This window comes from Microcaecilia unicolor, chromosome 7 (genome assembly GCF_901765095.1).
Source record: "Microcaecilia unicolor chromosome 7, aMicUni1.1, whole genome shotgun sequence".
In the NCBI taxonomy this organism is placed as follows: Eukaryota; Metazoa; Chordata; class Amphibia; order Gymnophiona; family Siphonopidae; genus Microcaecilia; species Microcaecilia unicolor.
In genome coordinates, this window is record NC_044037.1 from 65,771,556 (window position 1) to 65,793,357 (window position 21,802).

General features: G+C 39.0%; 1 protein-coding gene across 2 annotated transcripts in view; it reads left to right on the top strand.

Annotated features, from left to right (window-relative positions):
- LOC115474815 (SLAIN motif-containing protein-like) overlaps positions 1 to 21,802 on the top strand; it is a 70,580-nt gene that overhangs the window by 13,568 nt on the left and 35,210 nt on the right. Inside the window, exons 4-5 of one of the 2 annotated variants that reach the window (XM_030210482.1) lie at positions 8,895 to 9,044; positions 19,870 to 20,010. In XM_030210482.1, coding sequence (XP_030066342.1) covers positions 8,895 to 9,044; positions 19,870 to 20,010 — 291 coding nt within the window. The remainder of the gene's footprint in view (positions 1 to 8,894; positions 9,045 to 19,869; positions 20,011 to 21,802) is intronic. The other variant, XM_030210483.1, reaches the window with a different exon arrangement.

Below are 21,802 nucleotides of genomic sequence, written 5' to 3' on the forward strand. Positions count from 1 at the left end.
TTTCTCTTCAGGCAAGCAGGGGTGGGACTTAGCACCCTGCCAAAAAGCAAGGCTGGAGCTGGGGCCTGTAGAACACCTTTATCTGTCTCCCCCCCCCCCCCCCCCCCACTTATTTATCCTCGGGTATGATTGAGCTCTAGTTCTCTACTGAGTTAATATTTCAGTAGGTAACACATGCATGTCGGAACGCCCCCTGACGCTCACAGAGATTTCTACCATCAGATTGTAGCTAAAGACAGTTCAGCAGATGAAATGGAAGTGGACTGTGAATATATTTAGGATATAAATTATACTTCTATTATTAGTCCAACTATTCATTATTAATCATACATTAATATTTAGAAAACAAATATGTTAGGCTTTATTTTTGTTATTCTGATATTGCTTTGATGAAGTAATAGTTAGGAATCCAACAGTAACTAAACAGGAAAAATCCCACAGGAAAACCAATGGGAAATGCAGTAGTGGGAAATGAAAGACAGCTAGGCAAGCCTCTGGTTCAACCAATCCACTTTATTCTTCAAACGTATTTAAAGACTCAATACGGCAACCGTGTTTCGGCACACAAGATGCTTGCCTCAGGAGTCTACAAACAAAAATAGTAAAACCTACACATATATACGAGGAATAAAATGTAAAAGACTTGCGTACATACATAAAAATAAGTTAAAATAAAATGTCTAAAATGATGTAAACAGAGAATATATTAATGTACAAAAAATTCATTAAAAATGTAAGCACAGAATATATACATACATTCCACTGTACTTTGTTATTGTATTATGGGTTATTTATTAACTATTGTACGCCACATTGAGCCTGCCCATGGGCGGGAATATTGTGGGATATAAATGTTATAAATAAATACATACATACATTTATGGTAAATTAAGAAGAAACTGTATAAACAACATGATGCAAAAGGGTATACAAGCTTAAAAATAAATCAGATGTGTACCAATGTGGAGAGAGACCTTATTTGCATAATCGGTATGCAAATGTGCTGAGATACCTAATTTGCTTGATTAGTATGTGATTTCAAACTGAGAGATTCTGTGAAGAAAGGGGTAAAAAACTGGAGGTAATCATAAAAAAGTGTGTGACTAGAAGGTGACCGACCACACATGGGAAAGAGAAGTTCATGTAAATAAACAAGGAAGGATATCGCTAAAAGGAAAAAAAAAAAACACAGAACGGTGTGTCCTGAAGAGAAAAGAAAACAAAACCGGTGCTAGAAAGGAGAGCTGGTACAAGAACACGTTGCGAACAGAGGAGATGATTACTGAAATACCAGCGCTAGACACAAGAAAATGACAACAGCAAGGAAGGGTAGGAAACGTCTCAAAAGAGAGCAGAAAGTGAAGGCTCACCAGTGTCGCAAGGCAAAAGATCCTGCCTTGTTGCGGAAAAAAAGAGGAGCTACATTGGAAAGCCGGTATATAAAGGCTAAAAGGCACCAAAATGACGCGCATGTCTGAAAGAGCAGGACTGACAATACCAATGATGTGGACAACCCTAGTGAAGTAGAACAGAGTGGGTTCGCAGGGGAATTCTCAACAATGTGCAGGAAAAGGAAATAGAAAAAGAAATCGCAAAAAATGAAAAAAGGGGGAACTTACACAGGTAACATGGTGTAATGATGCCAAATTTGGCATACATGGGTAAAAACACTGCATGAAAAGAGAATGTTATACAATAGAGTATTTTATGATGGTGCCCTGAATTGCATATGAATAATACAAAAATGAATGGCAATCTGAGTTAAAGTAATTAAAAAGCAGATGGAAAAAAACATAAACAGTGGCAATAAAAATAATGGGGACCTGTAAAGGACCAATATTATACGATAAAATATGATGTAATAATGGGTAAAAACACTGCATGAAAAGAGAATGTTATACTATAGAGTATTTTGTGATGGTTCCCTAATTTGCATATGAATAATACTAAAATGAATGGCAATCTATTAAAAAGCAGATGAAAAGAAATAGAGTCGCAGTAAAATCTGATTAAAATATCATATTATAGTGAAACATCATATCGTATAATGATAGCCATGATGATCTATAAACAATGTAAGATTAAAGAAATGGACGGAAATCAATTTTCTAGTTAAGACCGACGGTTACAACTGTACTGAATTGGTAGATGAGACGTTGTTCTTTATGTAGGAGTAAATCTGTGACATTATTTCTGCGCCAATGTGGTTGAAAGGCTCTGAACACCAAGAATTTTAAGTCATCAATTAGTATGCGGAATACTGTGCCAATGGCTTACTAGTGTAGCTGATTGAATATTCCTGTTGATGCAGCTACGGTGTTCAATTATGCGCGTTTTGATCATACAGGTGGTTTTGCCAATATACAGAAGCTTGTAGGGACATAGAATGATGTAAATAACATTAGATGTATTACAGCTGGAAGTGTGTTTCAAACAGTATGTTTTTTGTGTGGTCGGATGGATGAATACGGACGTGTCCCAGACGTGCTTGCAAACGCTGCATTTGCCACATTTTCGGTGTCCATGATATATTTCAGATGGTTTGGTTGTCGTTTCAGGAAGCATGGAGAGCACAAGAATTTCCTTGAGATTTTTGCCTCTTGAATATGCCATAGTCAGGCGTTTGTCCTTAAAGCACTGATGGTTTTTGAGGATATGCCAATGACCCCTGAAGATTTTCTGGATTTTATTGTCGAGAAATGAATACCTGAGAGTGCAAACAATGTCTGGTTTATCCTTGTTAGGTCTTGGTTCTAAAAGCTGGCAATATTGGTTGTTGGGTATCCTCGTTGAAAAAAAATCTCTGTGCTATAGTGCTCGACTGTGTGTGGAAGTCCTCGAAATTGGAACAAATTCTCCGGAGTACAAGAAATTGTGATAAAGGCAAATTCTTCTTGAGACTTTTGTTATGTTCACTGGTGTAGTGGAGAAAAGCGTTTGTCTGTAGGCTTCCTATATATGGTTAACTGAATTCGTTATGTTTAGAAATGGAGAGATCCAAAAAGGGAATAGTATTGTTGTCATAGTTCATCTTGAATTTCAAGTTGCAGTCCTGGGTGTTGAGCCAAAAGGCCAATTCTTATAATAAATCACTAGTTCCTTGCAACAGAATGAAAATGTTGTCGATATATCTTTTGTATATTTTGATGTTATATGGGTGATCGAGGAGGAATCTATTTTTTAAAGTCGGCAATATATAGGTTTGCTAAATAAGGTGCTATGCTTACGCCCATAACAGTACCTCTTGCTTGTTGGTAGTATGTGTTCTGGAACTAAAAGTAGTTTCTTATGAGTGATATGGTAGTGCACGTGAGAATAAGGTGATTGGGTATGCATCTGTATGAAGTGTGGCCTTATAATGCTTTTTCTACAATGATCAATTCTTTGAGTTGGGGTATATTTGTGTATAGCGATTCTATATCTAAGGTAACAAGGTAGTCTGGATCTCCATGATATTGCTCTAGTATGTTTATCATGTGGGTGGTATCTCTAATGTACGATGGGATCAAAGGAACAAGTGGACGTAGGAAGAAATCAACAAAGATGGATAAAGTCTCAAGAACGGAGCCATTAGCTGATACAATGGATCTGCCTGGAGGTTTGTCAAGAGATTTGCTTTGTCGAGTCTTTAAATACGTTTGAAGAATAAAGTACATTGGTTGAACCAGAGACTTGCTTAGCTGTCCTTCATTCCCCATGTAATAAAGTTATAACGTGTGAATGATAGCTTTCACTGGAAAAAAACATAAATCAATGTCTTTTGTCAAAAAATGCCCTTCACTTGTTTTAGTTTGATCCGTTGCATTTCTTTTCAGTTGACTGGCTTATTCTCTTTGGGCTTGGGCAACTGCTCCTGGTTGCACTTTTTATTCACAGGAAGGATTTGTAGTGCATTCATTTTGAGATATATATTTGTTTTTTTAGCTGGTATTCTATAAGACACTGAAGAAAGAGATGGCACCTTGAGTACTATACTTATTTCCGTCTCTTGGCTGTCTCTTGATCAGTCTTTTCTAGGGCAGGTTAGTTTTCCTTTTGAGGCCTGTGCCTCTTAGTTGAGAGAATCATCACAAAGTCACTAAAGTTTTTTTGTCTGCCCTCCCCCCCTCCCCCAATTCAAGATCAGGGACTATTGTAATTTAATTCTACTTCCAGTTGCTTCTTTACTACATGGTGCCTCCAGTCATAGGGCTAGATGCAAGTGCTGGAATCAATGGCAACATCCATGAATTTAGTCTCATGGCCTCGGGCTCGCATGAAGTCCTACAGAGTTCTCTGCTGGTTGCTAAATTCCTAAAGTGTAGCCTACCCTTGGAGTTCCTAGCACAGTTTAATATAAGGTTTTGCCTTCGGTTCAGCATTATGTTCTGAGATGTCAGCCTTGAAGCTCCCATTTTAATTACTATGACAAATACCCAGCCTGTTGATTGGAATGCTCTAGATCAAGTGGCAAAAGGTGCTTGTTCTCTGTCTTTAATATCCAGATTCTTCAAATCTCTGGAACTTTCCGCAGTTCAAATACTGATAAGGCCTTCCACCTTATTAGACTTTTGATATACCGCCTTTCCATAGTACAGTTTACATATTACATACAGATATTTTCTGTGTCCCTAGTGGGCTCATTTTCTAAGTTTTTGTATCTGGGGCAGTGGAGGATTAATTGAGTTGCCAAGGGTAACAAGGAGCTGCAGTGGGAATGAAACCTTTCCTCTGGGTTTGCTAGTCCTAGTAAAATGGAATTCAAAGAAGCAGACATGATGAAGGGAGATTTAAAAAAAACAAAAACCCTTTATTGTAGAAAGCCAATTAAAAAGACACCTGACATGACCGCTAAATGTAAGCACGCTAAAAACACTTAACACACCTTAGTAAACAGGGCCCTTGGTTTCATAGTAGAATTTATAACAAAATATATACCGATATTTGTCAACATTTGCTTATTTCTGATCTGAAAAGGGTTACCTTCAAAAGCTAATAGAAAAGTATTGTTATTCCACTAAAAAAGTATCATCTTATTTTCTTTTCTATGTTTTGTTTTATTTTTCCGTTTATTACCTTTAAAAGTGGACTGACACAGCGACCACATCATTTTAACAAAAAATGAAATGCACATCTGAATCACCAAGAGCCAGCCCAGTTGGGGTGGGGGATGACCACAGACATAGTAAGGTTATGGAATTATTTCCAGTCCCTGTGTGCGTGCGTTAAGGTCTCTGTCTTGTTTGTAGGTGGATGTGGGTTTATGACCAGGAAAGTAGAGAATAGAGGTGATGTACTTTTTGAAAGCAACAGTTCCCTAACTGCTATGTTTTCAGTGTATCCATCTTTCTGTACTGCATAAGATAGAATTGCTTCTCCCATAGAAAGATATTGGGCCATTTTTGAAGATAATTTTATTTCCCTGGAATCAACCCTTCTATTCCCCCTTCTGGGTCTGAGCAGGCTCAGTTTTTCTTATTAAATTTGGTCCCGTTACTTTAAATTTTCAAACCGTTATCTTGCCCCATACAGGCAGACATTCTTGACACCTTATGTATGATTTCTTTCCAACATCCATTGGATTGGAAGTCCGGTCTGTAAGAGACAGACTTCTTGGATCATGCATTCTCTCCTGTAAACTCCGCTTTCTTGCACGTAGGGTAAAAAAGGCACTTCTTCTATAGGTGCCCATGTTCTCTCTCTGGGCTAGTGGCTAGTATGATCTTTGTTAGCATAATCTCTTACCTTTTCTTGGTTCTTTGAACTGGAATGCCCTTGGAACCTGTCAGCAATCGTACCCATTCCACAGAGCTCAGGCATTCCCAAAGAAGGGGCGAAAAGAAGGACCTGGTTCCCGTTTTAATGGGGTTTTAGTCACAAACACCTCTCCTTTGAACAGTATCAAAGTATATACTTTTCCCACTGTCAATCACTGTTAGTCGATCCATTTAAGCCTCCGAAGCTACTGCTGGTAAGAGGAATTTAATACTCCTCTTCACTGTTTGACATTTTCTGCCAGTTACTTAAGGGATGATCTGTAAGAAAGAAGAAAAGAAAACATGACAAAAGAATCACTCTAGCAATAGCAAGGGTATATTGATCAAAATTTATTTAAAATGTTATATCCCGCTTTATCAAAAGCGGGTTACAGAGGTACATACATAATTTTAAAAATCAATAACCAAAAAAAACCAAAAAAGAAACATACAATCAAACACAATCATATCCATTCAGAGGGTAACACCTGCAAAACATTAAGTTCTCTATAGAGAAAAGAAACTTCAATGATATCCTTAAACATCCCATTTAGTTACTTTGGAGAGAGAGAAAAAATAAAGCTCAGAAATGCACAGTGAATTATGGAGGTAATAAATGTATTTATCTTTAGTAGCACAAATGCAGACATCGTCTTAACAAAAATAATCAATTGGGGAGCCCCACAACCAGGAGTATATCTCCTGATCCCCAAAATGATGATCACTTTGGTCCTGGCACTCCTTGCAAGTCCAAGGAGAAGCTCAGCACTCCTGGGTGTAGGTTTCAATATATAGATTAGTTATATACAAAAAAAAAAAGTTTGTCTGGTTTAAGTACTGTTATTCCAATAAAAAAAGTATAATTTTACCTAGTTTAAATGAGATTCTTTCAGTCTTAACTAAAGGTAGTTCTGTGAATCATTTCCTGATCCTTTCTGTGAATCTTTCTCTCTACCTGATCTTAATCCAGAATGAAGTGATTTAAATTTGTATTTTGCATTTGTACTTAAAAAAAAAAAAAAATACATACTAATTGGACAACATTACTATGAAGTCTGTGGTTATATGCTAGCTTTTTCAGACTTGTACAGTATTTTTAAAAACTGAAGTTAGTCACTAGGGTTATTTTTATAAGATGGCACCTAGTTTGGGATCCATTGTCTTAAAGGCACTTTTTTGGCCACTTAGGCTAGCATTTTGTAAAGAAGCATAGGTGCCTTCTTTTCTTTATAGAAACATGATGGCAGATAAGGGCCAAATAGCTCATCCACAGTAACCACTAACTCCTCCTTTTCCTACGAGATCTCGCATGCCTTCCCCACACTTAAATTCTGACACAGCCCTTGTCTCCATGACCTCCACCAGGAAAGTTTATTAGGTGCAGTTCTCCAAATTTTCACATTTAACCGATAAATTAGAAATGTCCTTCACTATTGCAGTGAATTTCACCTGCCATCGTACTCACTTTGTTCAAGGGCCTGCAAGTCGTCTCATTACTTTGGCTTACGTGCAGGACTGAATAGTTTTTGAGGGTTGTTGCCAGAAGTGCTTCTCTCCATTGAAAACCCAAATCCAGAGATGCTCAGCTTCCTGCAGGATGGAGTTTGACACTGAACCTCTACAAGATTCAACTGTCAGCTCTCATCTGCATCCTTTCTTTTAGTCCTTCTGTACCAGTCTGCAACACATCCTGAAAGACTTCAAGGGACTCATGGACTGCTGCTGCTTTCTAGAGGTATTTATTTATGTTAGGAAAAAAAAGAAAGAAAGCAGGTTAAGGAAAAATTTGTGCTGCAATGATTAGATGGTGCATGGGTGTGGTGTGTGTGAGATTTTCTGCTGCTTTGACAGAGGCATACTGGACTTTTACACAGAGCTTCAGCACGTATACCAGTTTCTTTATCTCTATTTGATGGTAAGAAGGGGATACATCCCAGTTACATAGACTGATGCAAAAGGTAATTAATAAGTATGACTAAATGTCACCAGTTCTATTTTCTTTATAAAATGTTAGTGCAAGTGCCCAAAAGTGGGCTTAGGTCTAAGACATGAGCACTTAACAGCAATCCTAGAGCTTATGCACTAGAACCTGTGTAAATTATATTATTCTTTAATTTACATGTGCAACTGTGTGCTCTGCCCATGCACATGCCCGCCGGCAAACTGCGCCATAATTTTCTGCTAGTCAGGATTCTATGAAGCAACTTAAATGCATAAATGACTGGAATATCGCCATTTTACGTTCCATCGTGCTGCTTACAACTAAGTGGCTCCTTATTTATTTACTCCCATAATGTTTTTCTGTTTGTCTACCTTATGTGTTGAATTATTATAAAAAAGGTTTTTGATTATAAAGACGTATTAGCTTACATAGCAGTTTGAGCCATTTCAAATTTGAGTTCAGCTAGGCACATTAGTAGTATAGGTAACATCTTGCCTGTTCAGTTGTAGCTATTTGAACTTCAGTATAAAAGCTGTGTTGGGTTCTTTAAATATTCAGGTGGTAATTTTATAAAGCATTTTCCATGTGTAAAGCATGTTTTATGTGTGAAAAAGGACTTTTATAAAATTGCATGGTTTGATAGCTTTTGGGCTTACAGTCAATGCATAAGAAATTAAATAACTAAATAAAATATATGCACACGCATCTACTTCCATGCAGTTTATGCTTAGGTTGAGATGGGGAACAGTTGTGATGTAGATTCGCAAATTTACACCCATTTTAAGAGCAGGTGTAAATTTATGCATGGGCGTTTGTGCATTATTGTGGCTGCTCCTGAGAGTTTATTTTATAAAACCACATCATTCCCTTTGTTATCCTTAAAGCCTTAAGGTTGCAATTTTGATTTCTCACAAGTGTGTCCTTTATTTATACCCCACCTGTTCATAATCTGTTATCTATGGAACATTTTTTTTCAATTTTATTTTAGGAAGAGTTTAGATATCCTTAATTTTGATCTGAAAGTCAGAAAGCAAACACAAATGGAATTCCAGTGTCCTGTTATGTATTTATAGTGACTTCTTTATAGTTTTACCGACGACACTTGATAAGATTAACTACTGTACGTTGGCCACAAATGACATCTTTTTCTTTTTTTTTTAAGAAATAAATCTAAACACAATACGTTTTGTTTTATATTTTTGCTCTTTTTATCCTAGCCAGTAGGTGGAAAACATTGTATTGCAGTCCTCTGGCATCAACAAGTGTACATAATCCGAATACTGAAACAAGCTCCTGTAGCAATGCACTAAACTCTCCCGGGTACCTCAAATCAACTAACAAACAGTCACTAACCTGTGGCAGCTCAGGTACGGCATGCTAAATAATGTGGTGTGACAAATAAATTGTGTACGTAATATTGACAGGAAGATGCAGCAAACGCTCTGTTGTGTTAATTAGTGGCACATTGCATGGTAGAGTGAGTAAAAATCCCATTGTACAAAGCCTTCATTGGCAAGTAGAATTCCATGGTTAGTCCTTCTTTGCCTATATCAGAAGTTTATTTTTCTTACTTGGCAATGGTTTCAAAATATAAGAGTAAATAACAGCATGTATGTATTGTAATAATCACCTGTCCTGCATGTGTAGTTGGCTTTAGAAGTACAGTCGGTTGCTTTCATCCATTTCTGGGCACTTTTTTTATTTTCCTTCTTGCTGGAACCTAGCACAATTGGCCAATAAATACTGCACAGTAACTAGAAGCCTCCCTCCTGCACTACATATACATCAGATCTAGTCTCAGTCAGTCCAGTGAATTGAATCCACAAGGCTGGCCCTATGCTACACCCAACAGCGAGATTTACAGCTGTGTTCACTTGAGTCACAAGTGGTTCTGATTTTCAGAATAACAAACTGTTCAAATTAACGTAGTTTTTGTATGAAATGTATACAGATATATCAAGAGCACTTTTCCAAAACTCGGTTCATTTTTTTGTCAGTTTTGAGTTATGCAATTCATTTTGTTCATCAAGGCTAGATTCATTTACTGTAACATTCCTTTCCTGTAGCTTATTCCTTTGTTAATACTTACTAAGTCCATGATATTTTAATGATTTTGTGTTGAATTCTCAATGCAAAACTCGCCCGGTCCAAAAGCTGCTACCTATTTTTCTCAAAACCACTGCTGCTGAGTGAGTTTTGGAAAATTGCTCATCATATATGCTGTGACTGAACTGGAATCCCAATGGGAGTAGCAGGAAACAGTGAGGCTAGAGAATATTTTTGTTGGAAAAAATGTGGCAAGCTTAACTAGAGATCCTAATTGGAGTAGAAGATCATGATGTAACTTTTGTGACCCTCTTCTTTGTGTCTATTTTCTCACTGGTGCGCACTCTTTGGTTTGTAGTAGAACATTAAACCTAACAGGTAGAAAATTTTCTCTTGACCATGATCAGTTTACCCAAGCTACTTTGTAGCCATCCAGCTCATTTTCGAAAGTGATCGCCGGCCATTTTCCGACATAAATCGGGAGATGGCCGGCGATCTCGGAAAAGCGACCAAAACGGTATAATCGAATGCAGCTTTTTTGGCAACATCGCCGCTTTCCAGTCGCCGGCCAAAGTTCAAAGGGGCATGTCGGCGGCGAAGCGAAAGCGGGACATGGGTGGGCATGGGTGTGGCTACCAGATGGGTGGCTTTCGGCGATAATGGGAAAAAAATCAGCGATAAGCAGTATATTGCTGGGTTTACATGGTCCTTTTATTTTCATGACCAAGGCTCAAAAAGGTGCCCCAAATGACCAGATGACCACTGGAGGGAATGGGGGGTGACCTCCCCATACTCCCCCAGTGGTCACCAACCCCCTCCCATACTAAAACAATAAAACTAAAAACCTTTTTTGCCAGCCTGTATGCCAGCCTCAAATGCTGTACCCACCTCCATGACAGCAGAATGTGTTGTATCCTCCGACAGCCTTTCCCTGGTTGCGATGTGGTTCTCGGGTGAGTGTGACACCTTTTCTGTAAGGTGTCCTGCAGAGTCACATCAGCAGTGCATTGTGGTGGGTGTAGGGTACTGGGCTCTACTCCTATGGTGCTTTTCCCCCCTGCTAACTGGGTCAGAGTGTGCCCTGTTTTTTTCCGGTAGTCCATGAGGTAGTGGCCATTTTTGTAAGCCACTTTTAGATCCCTTTCATGTGTTACCCACGTTAGAGAATGTTATTACCTTGAATGTTGCTGAAAGAGGGCATTGTACACCATTCTGCCAGCTCTGACTTACTGCTCATCTCAGTACCAGGGAGACTCTTTGCCAGTGGGGCACAACCTCTGATCTGCAGTTAACTGTGAGTAAACGTGTTTATTCAAATAAAGGACTTTTTCAAAGAGATTAGTCTTCAGGTGTCAACTGGTGTGCCAAGGTTATACAGTAGCAACAAGTCCTAGAGGCCTGCGTGTATGTAGGTTCCTGGAGCACTTTTAGTGGGTACCGCAGTGCACTTAAGGCAGGCGGACCCAGGCCCATCCCCCCCTACCTGTAACACTTGTGCTGGTAATGGAAGCCCTCCAAAACCCACTGTACCCACATGCAGTTGCCCCCTTCACCCCTAAGAGCTTTGGTAGTGTTGTACATTTGTGGGTAGTGGGGTTTAGGGGGGGGGGGGGTTGGGGGGCTCAGCACCCAAAGTAAGGGAGCTATGCATGTGGGAGGTTTTTCTGAAGTCCACCGAACTGACCCCTAGGGTGCCCAGCTGGTGTCCTGGCATGTCAGGGGGACCAGTGTGCTACAAATGCTGGCTCCTCCCACGACCAAATGCCTTGGATTTCACTGGGTTGGAGATGGCCGGCATTTTTTTCCATTATCGCTGAAAAACAAACCTGGCCATCTCAAACCCGGCGAACTCCAAGGCATTTGGCCGGGCTAAACCATATAGATCGCGATCTATTTGGCCGGTGACGTTCGATTATGCCCCTCTATGTGAACTTGCTGCACTGTGCATTTGTTTATAATGTTTTAATTCCAGTGTGATCCATTATATCTACTATCGCAGTACTGTAAAACAGAGAAAATAAAAGGAACAAAAGGGATCATACAGTGACTCCTTTTATGCAAATGAAGTTCAATATGTTAACAAGATAAACCAATTAGCCACCTCACAAAGAAAGAGGAAGAAAAAAAATAAAAGTCACACTGGCATTTAATTAGGGAGTAATAAAGATTTACTTATCTTTGTTTAGTAGCACAAGTGCAGACATATTTTCTTACATACGTAATTTGAGGAGCCCTGTGACCAAGAGTGTGTTTCCTGATCTTCGAAGCGATGGGACCGTGTTACTCCATTTTCCTTCTGGTGTCCAAGTTCCATTCCATTATGAATTTAAAAGGAGTTAATGCCTCTTCGAGGGTTCCGCATTTCCAAGTGGAGACATTTGTGGTGGCATTATCTTATTGGTCCATCCCAGAGAGTTTCTGACTTCTCTGGATTTGACTGAGGCTGCTGGGATTACCATAAGGGTTATCTAAAGTTCTATATTCTGGGCTGGCACTTTCAGTTCAGAGCCTTTCCTTTCAGCCTATTGAGGGGCCCCAAACCACCTTCAAGGTCATGTTTGAGGTGACGGTCCTTCTCTGTAAGGAGGGGACTACCTGGACAGTTGATTGATCCATGCCAATTCAGAGGCAAGTTCAAGAATGGTAATAACCAGTAATAGTTTTTGTAAAACCTAGGTTGGGTGATGAACTACACCAAGTCAGCTAGTTCCTTCAAAGATTCTAGAGTACTTGGAATTTGCTTCCACACCAGGCAAGGAGCAGCCTTTCTTACTCTGGAGTTCATGGACCAGCAGCAAGCCCAAAAGAGGGAGTTTTGTGCTTAACTTGCCCCATGAGCCTGGGATTCTCACTCTCCTTGGTTTCATGGCAGCAACACTGGAGGTGGTCCTGTAAACAAGAGCTCGCTTCAGTGGATCCTGTTGTCTTGTTGGCCTCCCAGATCCGAGGTTCTGCTCTCCTTAGGAAACAGTTGGCTCAATGGGATGTTTCTGCTCATATCCTGAACCCTCTAATTAGTGGATAGTAGCCATTGATGCAATCTTCAGGACCTGGGAAAGGCATGTATTGGCCAGGTCACCCAGGGGCAGTGGTTGACCCTGGAAGTTCATTTGGAAGTGAGAGCAATCCGTCTTGCACTAAAGCATTTCCTTCTGATAATCTAAGGAAAGGCGGTGAAGTATTTCTATGTACAAAAATAGAGTAGGACCTGACAGTGATTGCTGTGAATATAAATAAGATACATATTTAGAAACTGCTTTTAGCAGTGTGCAATAAATTAGACACTAATCAATATAAAATACATCAAAAATATAGTACATTGCATAAAACACATCTTGATCTAACCCTCCAGAAGTTTACCCCCCCCCCCCCCAACAACTCCATTGGGCATAAGTTCAAAAGAATTACATTTTTAAATTCTTAACCTTGTGACAAAATACATTTTTTGAAGTTTATGTGGAAAGCATTTCCACAATTGTAGCACTTTCACTGAAAATGCCTTGTTTTTATGATGGGCCAACCAAATTTCCTTAACTCTAAAGACAATCAGTAAACTTTCATCTTGGGAACACCTAGAATATACTTCTGAACCCTAGTCTGCAAGTATCAGGGGCACACTGAGCTCAGGCTTTCATGTAAGCATCAAAGCATTGTAGTGAATGTGAAACTGTAGTGCAAGTAGTAAGGAGAGATGTGATACAATTTTGTTAAACCATTAATCAACCAAGCTGTTGTATTTTGAACTAACTACAAACGTTAAGATATAATTCTGTGGGTGTCCCAACAGAACTGCCTTGCAACAGTGCAGTGTTAGAAGTATCAAAACTTGAATAACGGAGGTCAGATCAATCTGGGATAAATAAGTAAGGAAGTTTTGTATAATTTTGAAATATGCTCCTTCATCTGCAATTATAAGTCCATGCAGTCCCAAATTGCAGCCTAATACATTAAATTCTTTCCTAGTTTATCCATTGGCGTAACTGGGCCAGGCATTAGATGTATGTAACTAAACCAGAATAGTTCAGTTTTTTTCAATATTTAGCTGCAAGCATAACTGGCAAAACCATCCTCAAATCAAAATAAACTTCACCCATCGCACCTGTATCTTTCAAATATTTGAATGTCTATATCACATCACTCCTGTCTCTCTTTTCCTCCAGGATATTCATGTTCAGGTCCTCAAGTCTCTCCTCGTATGACTTGTGTTGCAAACCACATACCATTTTCTTACCTTAACCTGCTGTATTTCACTCTCTTTCTTAAGTGAGGCCATTACAAAACATTGTCACCAATGTTGACACCTCCTAAACCTTGTAAAAATGCATGGATATCAGTGCTGTATTTGATACTGCTAATCAATATCACTGCCACCACACAGTACTCTATCCAACAAATGGTGAAAATCTGCAGTCAGTACTGTCTCAGCACCACGCAAGTAGAGAAAACCTGACTGATTACCATCCAAAGCCGCTGTTATTTAAAAAAATAAAAAAAAACCACAAGTCACAATTTTTTTTCAGACCAGGAATCAAGGCAAGGAATAAAACTTAAGAAACAAGATGGCAAGCGATCTGCAAAATCCAACGTATGAAATTGGCTGGTTGCAGCTGGTTCTCTTCTTTGCATTTCTTAATTGGTTCTGCTGGAAGCCCACTTGACTTGGAATATGTGTTTTGCTTCTGGGCTTCTTCCTGGCTGGGCAACTATTTCCCTATACCACATTTCTAACACTGTCACCCTTGTTTCAAGTGGCATGTTTCCTAAGTTTTATTCCTTCGTGGAGACAAACAAAGCAGATCAATCAGTGATATGGTTCAAAACTTTATTTTCTGAGATTCGCCCGACACAGACTGTGTTTCGCCCACAAGGGCTGCGTCAGGGGCTCTACAAAAGCAAATAAAATACAATTTTGTAGAGCCCCTGACGCAGCCCTTGTGGGCGAAACACAGTCTGTGTCGGGCGAATCTCAGAAAATAAAGTTTTGAACCATATCACTGATTGATCTGCTTTGTTTGTCTCCACGAAGGAATAAAACTTAGGAAACATGCCACTTGAAACAAGGGTGACAGTGTTAGAAATATGGTATAGGGAAATAGTTGCCCAGCCAGGAAGAAGCCCAGAAGCAAAACACATATTCCAAGTCAAGTGGGCTTCCAGCAGAACCAATTAAGAAATGCAAAGAAGAGAACCAGCTGCAACCAGCCAATTTCATACTGACTGCAAGCCCAAATATCAGCGAACTCCCCAATGGTCTTAACTGCTCCATGATTATGAGGGAATCTTAATTAGTGTGATTTGGATATTCTCTATGTAGGTATCTCAGATTTGTAACAAGGAAACAATTCCAGTACTTCATACTGCCCTTTAGCCCAGTGTCAGTATCATACTTATTCACAAATTCTTAGACATGTTTGTGCATCCCCAGTTTGTGCAGATGTGCCAGGTTTCCCTCAGGGCTATGGAAGTTGGTACATCAAAACTTTGACCAACTGACTCCTCTATTTTTCTACTGTCTGGCTCTCACTCCACTTCTACTGATACTAGGCTTTAAATGTTTTGTTCTGCGTCTAAAGTACTGGTAAATATAACTTAGGTCCAGGGTAAAAAAAAACCCAAAAAAAACAAATCCCACGTGATTTCATCATCTATATTGGGAAGGCAATTCTTGTGAAAGAAAGGATCTTCTATGGAGGATAAATAGTAGACGTCAGCATGGGATATGTTGGGATTGCAGAGTCTTATGACTCCAACAGTATGTATAACTCCCTTTGCACCTCTCAATATGAGACAAGCCCAGTGGATCCTACAGTCTCTTAGTGGAGGTCACTCTGAGATTGAGACACCATCCACATTACCCAACAGCTCAGGAACTCTGTCGTGGTGGCTAGTCCAATAAATTTGGCCAGAAATGTTTGTGCAGTTTAAGCAGATTGAGTCATCTTGTATTTTATGCATGTGTAAGGAGCAACCTGCGTGTTACTCTCAATCAGAGCTTTATTGTGTGTTGAAAAAGCAAGGAGTTGCATGTTTATTTCCCCTGGCACAGCCTATGGGTGAAACACATCAACTTTGAACTACTAGGTAAAGGTTTCAAAGACTAACAGGTACATCTTGCTCTTTATTGTGGTTCAGTAACTTTTTCCAAATTCTTCAAACCCAAATTGTTCTAACCATAGATATCTGACCAAATTAGATTGGAGAGCTAATGTAGAGTGGCTCCACACCTTGTTCCTCTGGTTTGTTCAGGGAAACCTTTATCGGAGAAACTTTCTAAACTTAAGGACATTCTGGAACACACTAAAAACTTTCATATATTGTGTGTATGCCTCTCTCTGTCCGGATTAGGATGATTTTGTGGACAGCCTTTTCAAAATTCAAAAGTTGAGGATCCACCAGTCTTTCCTGCTGTTTCCCTTTCTCTCTCATCACCTTTATTGCTGCAGCTGTTGCTGGTTTCTTTTCCTATGTTGGCCAGTGTTGCCTCTAATTTTCCAGCCTGTTACTACAGTTGCCTTTGGCATCCTGGCCCTTGTGGAGCTTCTTTTCCTGGACTGCTGCTGCTTGTTCCCCCAGATGTGGAACCACATGTACTTATTTTCCTTCCTGTGGACCCCTTGTGGTGATATTGGAATTCATATGTTGAGAACCACTGACCTAGAGTTCCATTGTTATAATAGCAAATAATTTCAATTATTGCAGACAGATGTGTTCTGAGAATCTGAAACAATGAAACTGAAATGTTTGACGTTTCTCAATGTTCATTTGCCAGTTGATTTTTAAAAAATGTGATTTTAATATTACTTATTAAAGGAGTATATAAACCTAACTGAAATTTATTTTAGCTGGCAGTGCTTCCGTTTCTGTGTGTAATGCTACAGTGCATAATTCTGTACACAGTATCCCCAGGATTGTATTTATTGCGCTGAGATTTCCGCACGGAAATCAAAGCATATTCCATAACAATGCGCATAACCTAATTGATTAACAAGCCAATGAGCGCTGATAATTACCAGTTAAGAATTATTTACACCAATTGGCATAAATTAGAATTTATGCACAGAACTAAGTGTGTTCTATAACATGGTTGCGCGTAAATTTTAAGTTGCATAGTTGAAAAGGGGGCATGGCCATTGGCATGGAATCAGCGTTTCTAAAATCTGTACGCGTGGTTATAGAATACACCTGGTCTAGCATGATTTATGCGTCGGCATTTATACCAGGTTTTAATTAGCGTAACTGCCAGAGACTAAATTTGGTCACGTGGACCGGCACTCAGGGTATTGTATAAACTGCATGGAAATTTAGGCTTATTCTATAAAGTATTCCTAAATTTTAAGAGCAACTTTTTTCAGTTTACCTCTATAGATCATCTTTTTTTCCAAGACTTCAGACCATTTTTTTTTTGAGTCAGCTTCTACAAATAAGGTGGTATAGCTCTCTAGTATTTACTTGGGATTTATTAACTGCTTTCATGAAGAGATTCACCCAAGTAGTAGGAGATCATATGCTCAAACTATACTCAGTTTCATAATTCATTGAAGTCCTATTTGTTTTCCAAGGGTGTCCCTCACTAAGGCGCGCTAGCGTTTTTTAGCACGTCCTAATTATTAGTGTGCGCTAAAAATGCTAGCACGACTTAGTAAAGGACCCCCTAAGTTTTTACTATAATTATAACTTTTCGTCTATATTGTGAGTCAAATGGATACTATCTCTATTTTATATTTGTTAGCTTCTGACTGATGTGTCAGTTTTCTTTAGGTGCTGAAGTTTAGCAAAATCAACAGATCATTTGTATCCATTTTGGACATTGCACTAATCCGAGTTCCTTCATGAATCATTAAATTCATTATGCTGTCCGCTTCCATTCTCTGCAAAACCACAAACATATTGTCCTTGTAGTTTATATCATGCAGTATTTACAGCACAGCGTACCGACAGAATGCCTTACAGCTTATCTGAAATCAACACAGCAGATAAATGCCATTGCCTGAATGTTCTTTGTGAATTGATTCTTCACCGAGACTTATCATAAATGTAGTAAACCAGACAACAGGTACTAATGCTTCTGGGTTACTATTCATAATTTTAACAATGAGTACTTATATAGGTGATAATGTATGAACAACTCAAATGTTGAGAGAATTTGCATAGGGTCATGTTAGAGACTTTGTTTAGTAAAGCCATCTTTTAAAAATTTACCCCCCCCCCCCCTTACAAAGCTGTGCTAGCGGCTGCCAGTGCGGTAATGCCAAAACAGCCCATTCAAAGTAAACGCGGCTTTGTAAAAGAGGTGGAGGTGGGGTCATTTTACCAGTACAAATTTGTTTCACATTCTTTTTAGAACAAATTGATTAAGCTAACAGTTAATATTGTTTTTGAATGATTTTTCAAATTTACTTTTTTAATTTAATTTCTGATTTTTTTTAGTTAGATCTTTACTGGTCCAGACATAAATAAGCAAAGATATAAATGCCAAAAAATTATATAACCACAGTATATTAATGAGTGTGCAGTTCTTGAAGTCTTAAAGTTTTCTTTTCATTGCTCAAAATACAAAGTAAGCTGACCTTTTTTGCATAGACTTTATTTCCCATTCTAGAATTAATCACTATAATCCTATGTAAAATAAGTCTTTGTCAAACATACTTTTATTTTCCAGAATAATTTGCAGTAGCAGTATTTTAGCTTAATCAAATTTATTTTAATGATCTCAACAATGGACTTTTTTGATTTGCATGAAGGGTTAGATAACTTTTTTTTTTTTTTTTTTTTTACAATAAATGTTTATTAAGGTTTTGAAAAAAGTTACATCAGTACAGAGATATCAAACAGTTGGCATCATTTCAAGATCCCTCTTCAAACCAAACTCAGTACTAGACAGTTAAGACTTCCCCTTCCCCTCTTTCCATAACCCCCTCTTCCCCTTTAAACCATACTCAATAAACGATCCAGATGAATCCACTCATCCGCATTAGGATCAGACCTCCCCAATCGGTGATCCTTCAGTTTTTCCAGTTCCCCCAACAAGCGAACTTTCACCAACCAAATGGTAGGACCATTACTCTGCTTCCAATGAGCTGCTAACACTGTCTTCGCTGCAGCGAAACAAAGTTGCTTAATTTTTTTTTGCCATTTCAATCTTCTTCTATTCCCCCACTCAAGCAAGCACCATTTAGGATCTCAGGGGCACTCAGCCTCCAAAATGGTAGCCATTGACTGAGTAATACCCTGCCAATACCCTTGTATTTGACCACATGTCTACCAGATGTGGAGAAAAGAGCCAATGTCTTTGCCACATCTCCAACATAGGTCTGTAGCCCCAGGAAACGTTTTCTTAATCCGCTCTGGGGTGTAGTACCATTTAGATAAAACTTTAAATGCATTTTCTTTAATCAAAACACATATGGAAGATTTCTTCACGTCCAGGCATATCGCTTTCCATTCATTCACACTTAATAGACACCACAAATCTTCCTCCCATGCCCTCATATATGGAAACTTAAAACTCATCCCCTCTAATAAATTGATAGAAAAGAGTAATAACCCTTCTAATTTTCTCCATAGAAGCCCACAAATTCTCCAACTGTTCACTCTCATCTGGGTCTACCTTCCACCACCCCCTGCTAGAAAGATAATACTTAACTTGTAGGTAGAAAAAATCCGAAGAGGGCAGCTCGTAATCCTCATGCAATTCCTCAGTCGGATGCATTTCACCCCTGTCCAGGAAATCACGGAACCTAATCAATCCCTTATGGAACCTAATCAATCCCTTATGTGCTCAAGTATTGAAAGTCGCCTGTCTAAGGCCCACCTGAAAGCCAGGTTCTTGGGAAATATGTGCAAAGGAAGATGGGGCTCGGGAACCCCTCAACTTAACTTTCAGCCTGCTCCACAAAGACAATAAATGAGACAAAAATGGGTTAGAGGTCAATTGCTTGTATTCTCGCTGAGAGAGAGAGAGACCCAAAGAACGGCATCAAGAGAGAATTCTCTCACAAAATGCTGATCTAATGTAGTAATAGTTGGGGTTAGATAACTTTTCATTGGTACTGGTCAGACCGTAAATCATAATTTTATATGAATATGGTATTACACATTTAAATTTTTTTTATATCTGATTGTAATATTTTTGTTTCTGTTTTAAAGGCTATTTGAGCATATACTCTGCACTGAGCTCTCAATCCTCTGTAGACAGTGAGCTGAGTACCTCTGATGACTCCATTTCCATGGGATACAAGCTACAAGACTTAACTGATGTCCAAGTTATGGCTCGCCTACAAGAAGAAAGTATGTAAAAGGAATTCTTTACTTTCTTGGTTAGGATTCTGCAGTTGTTCCTGTGAAGTCTTTGAATTAGCTAAAAAGTACAAAATGCAAGAGCTAGTATTTAGATACCGGTTTATAGTCATGGTGCCATCAGACAAATTTAAATATGGTAGATGACAAAAAATAAATAAAGTCTCTTGGGCTAAATTGGATACGCGTTTTAATTTTATGTACAGTGGTCTATCTAACCCTTTATGGTCATTTTGACTATATTTTTAAATATGAACTCTAATGTATACTATATTTTATTTATTTATAGCAGTATATATATCCCACATTTTCCAAACATGTTTGGTTGGTAGGTTGAGAGTTACACTTTAAGCTTAAGTGAGGTGAGAGAGAGGGAGAATTACATAGAGATTTATGTTTTTAGAGAGTTAATAGAGAAAAGTGTATTCAGAGGCTGTAAAGGAAGGGAGAGGATCTAGGGAAAGGTTTTGGTTATGGATAGCGGGGTAGATGGTGGACTTAGGGAGAGGAAGGGGAAGTCAATTAGCTTGATTTGTTTTGGTTGTCTCTGGGTAGGAACCTTTTGAACAGGTAGGTCTTGAGGTGTTTCCAAAAGTTGGTGTAAGGTGTTAGGGACCTCAGTGACTTCGGGATGGCATTCCACTGTTTGGTGCTTTGGTAGGGGAAGTTTGCTGAGTGAACAGATTTGTAGATGAGCTTGTGACAAGTGGGAAAGTGAAGGGTCAGGTAATTTCTCGTCTCCTGTAAAGTGTTTTTGAGAGGTAGTATGATCTTGTCTGATAGGTATGCAGATGCTTCACTGTGGATTATGAGCCAGACCGTAGTGCAGAATTTGAAGATTATACATCCTTTGACTGGGAGCCAGTGGAGTGCTTGTAGTAGTGAGGTAGCCCTTTCATATCATGATTTCCTGAAAATGAGTCTGGCTGCTAAGTTTTGGGCAGTTTGGAGTCTCTTTAAGTTTTGCTCTTTGCAGCCTACTTTGATGGCATTGTAGTAATCTAATTGTGTAAGAACTAAGGATTGTACAATAAATGGAATACTTTTGTGGGGAAGTTGTTTCTAATTCTCCTCAGCTTCCACATTGTGTGGAAAGTGTTCGTTACTATTTTCGTGACTTGGTTCAAAAATAGTAATGGACACATTCCACAGAATGTGGAAACTGAGAATTAGAAACAACTTCCCGACAAAAGTATTCTGCCTTATTGTATGATCCTTTGTTTTAATGTTTAGAACAGTATCGTAGTGTAACCCTTCGTTTGTGGACACCATATGGTGTCCAAGGGGCATGTACAAAATAAGCAATGGCTTTGAGATTCTCTGAAAGACAGATTAACTTCCTTATCTCTCTAAACCAGTTCAGACCAATTGGTTGTGTCCCTTCCTGTCCAGGAGATGGAAGTAAAGGTACTGAACTTTTCCAGTGGTATTACCGGTATAAGGGCTGGAGCAGGCTGGAATCCTTCAGTATTTTCTATGTCCAGCAGGTAGCAATGTGAGCCTGACCCCCAGTCTCATAGAGCATGGCCTGTGGCTTCAGGGCTAGGTCCGTGGGCTGGTAGCTTCTAGAGTTTGGACTATGGTTCATATCCCCATTGGAGCCAGGAGATTACACAAAAGTTTCCTTGCCGTCACAGGGGTCTTAGGTTTCTCCTCAAAGCCCTTTGTGGAAAATTTTAGATTAAAAAAATGGGTGATTGGCTTCTCTTTATTCCCCTAGCTTGTTTAACAGAATAGATTTGTGAAAAACAAAACACACACAGGGAAAGTGAAGCCTCATGTA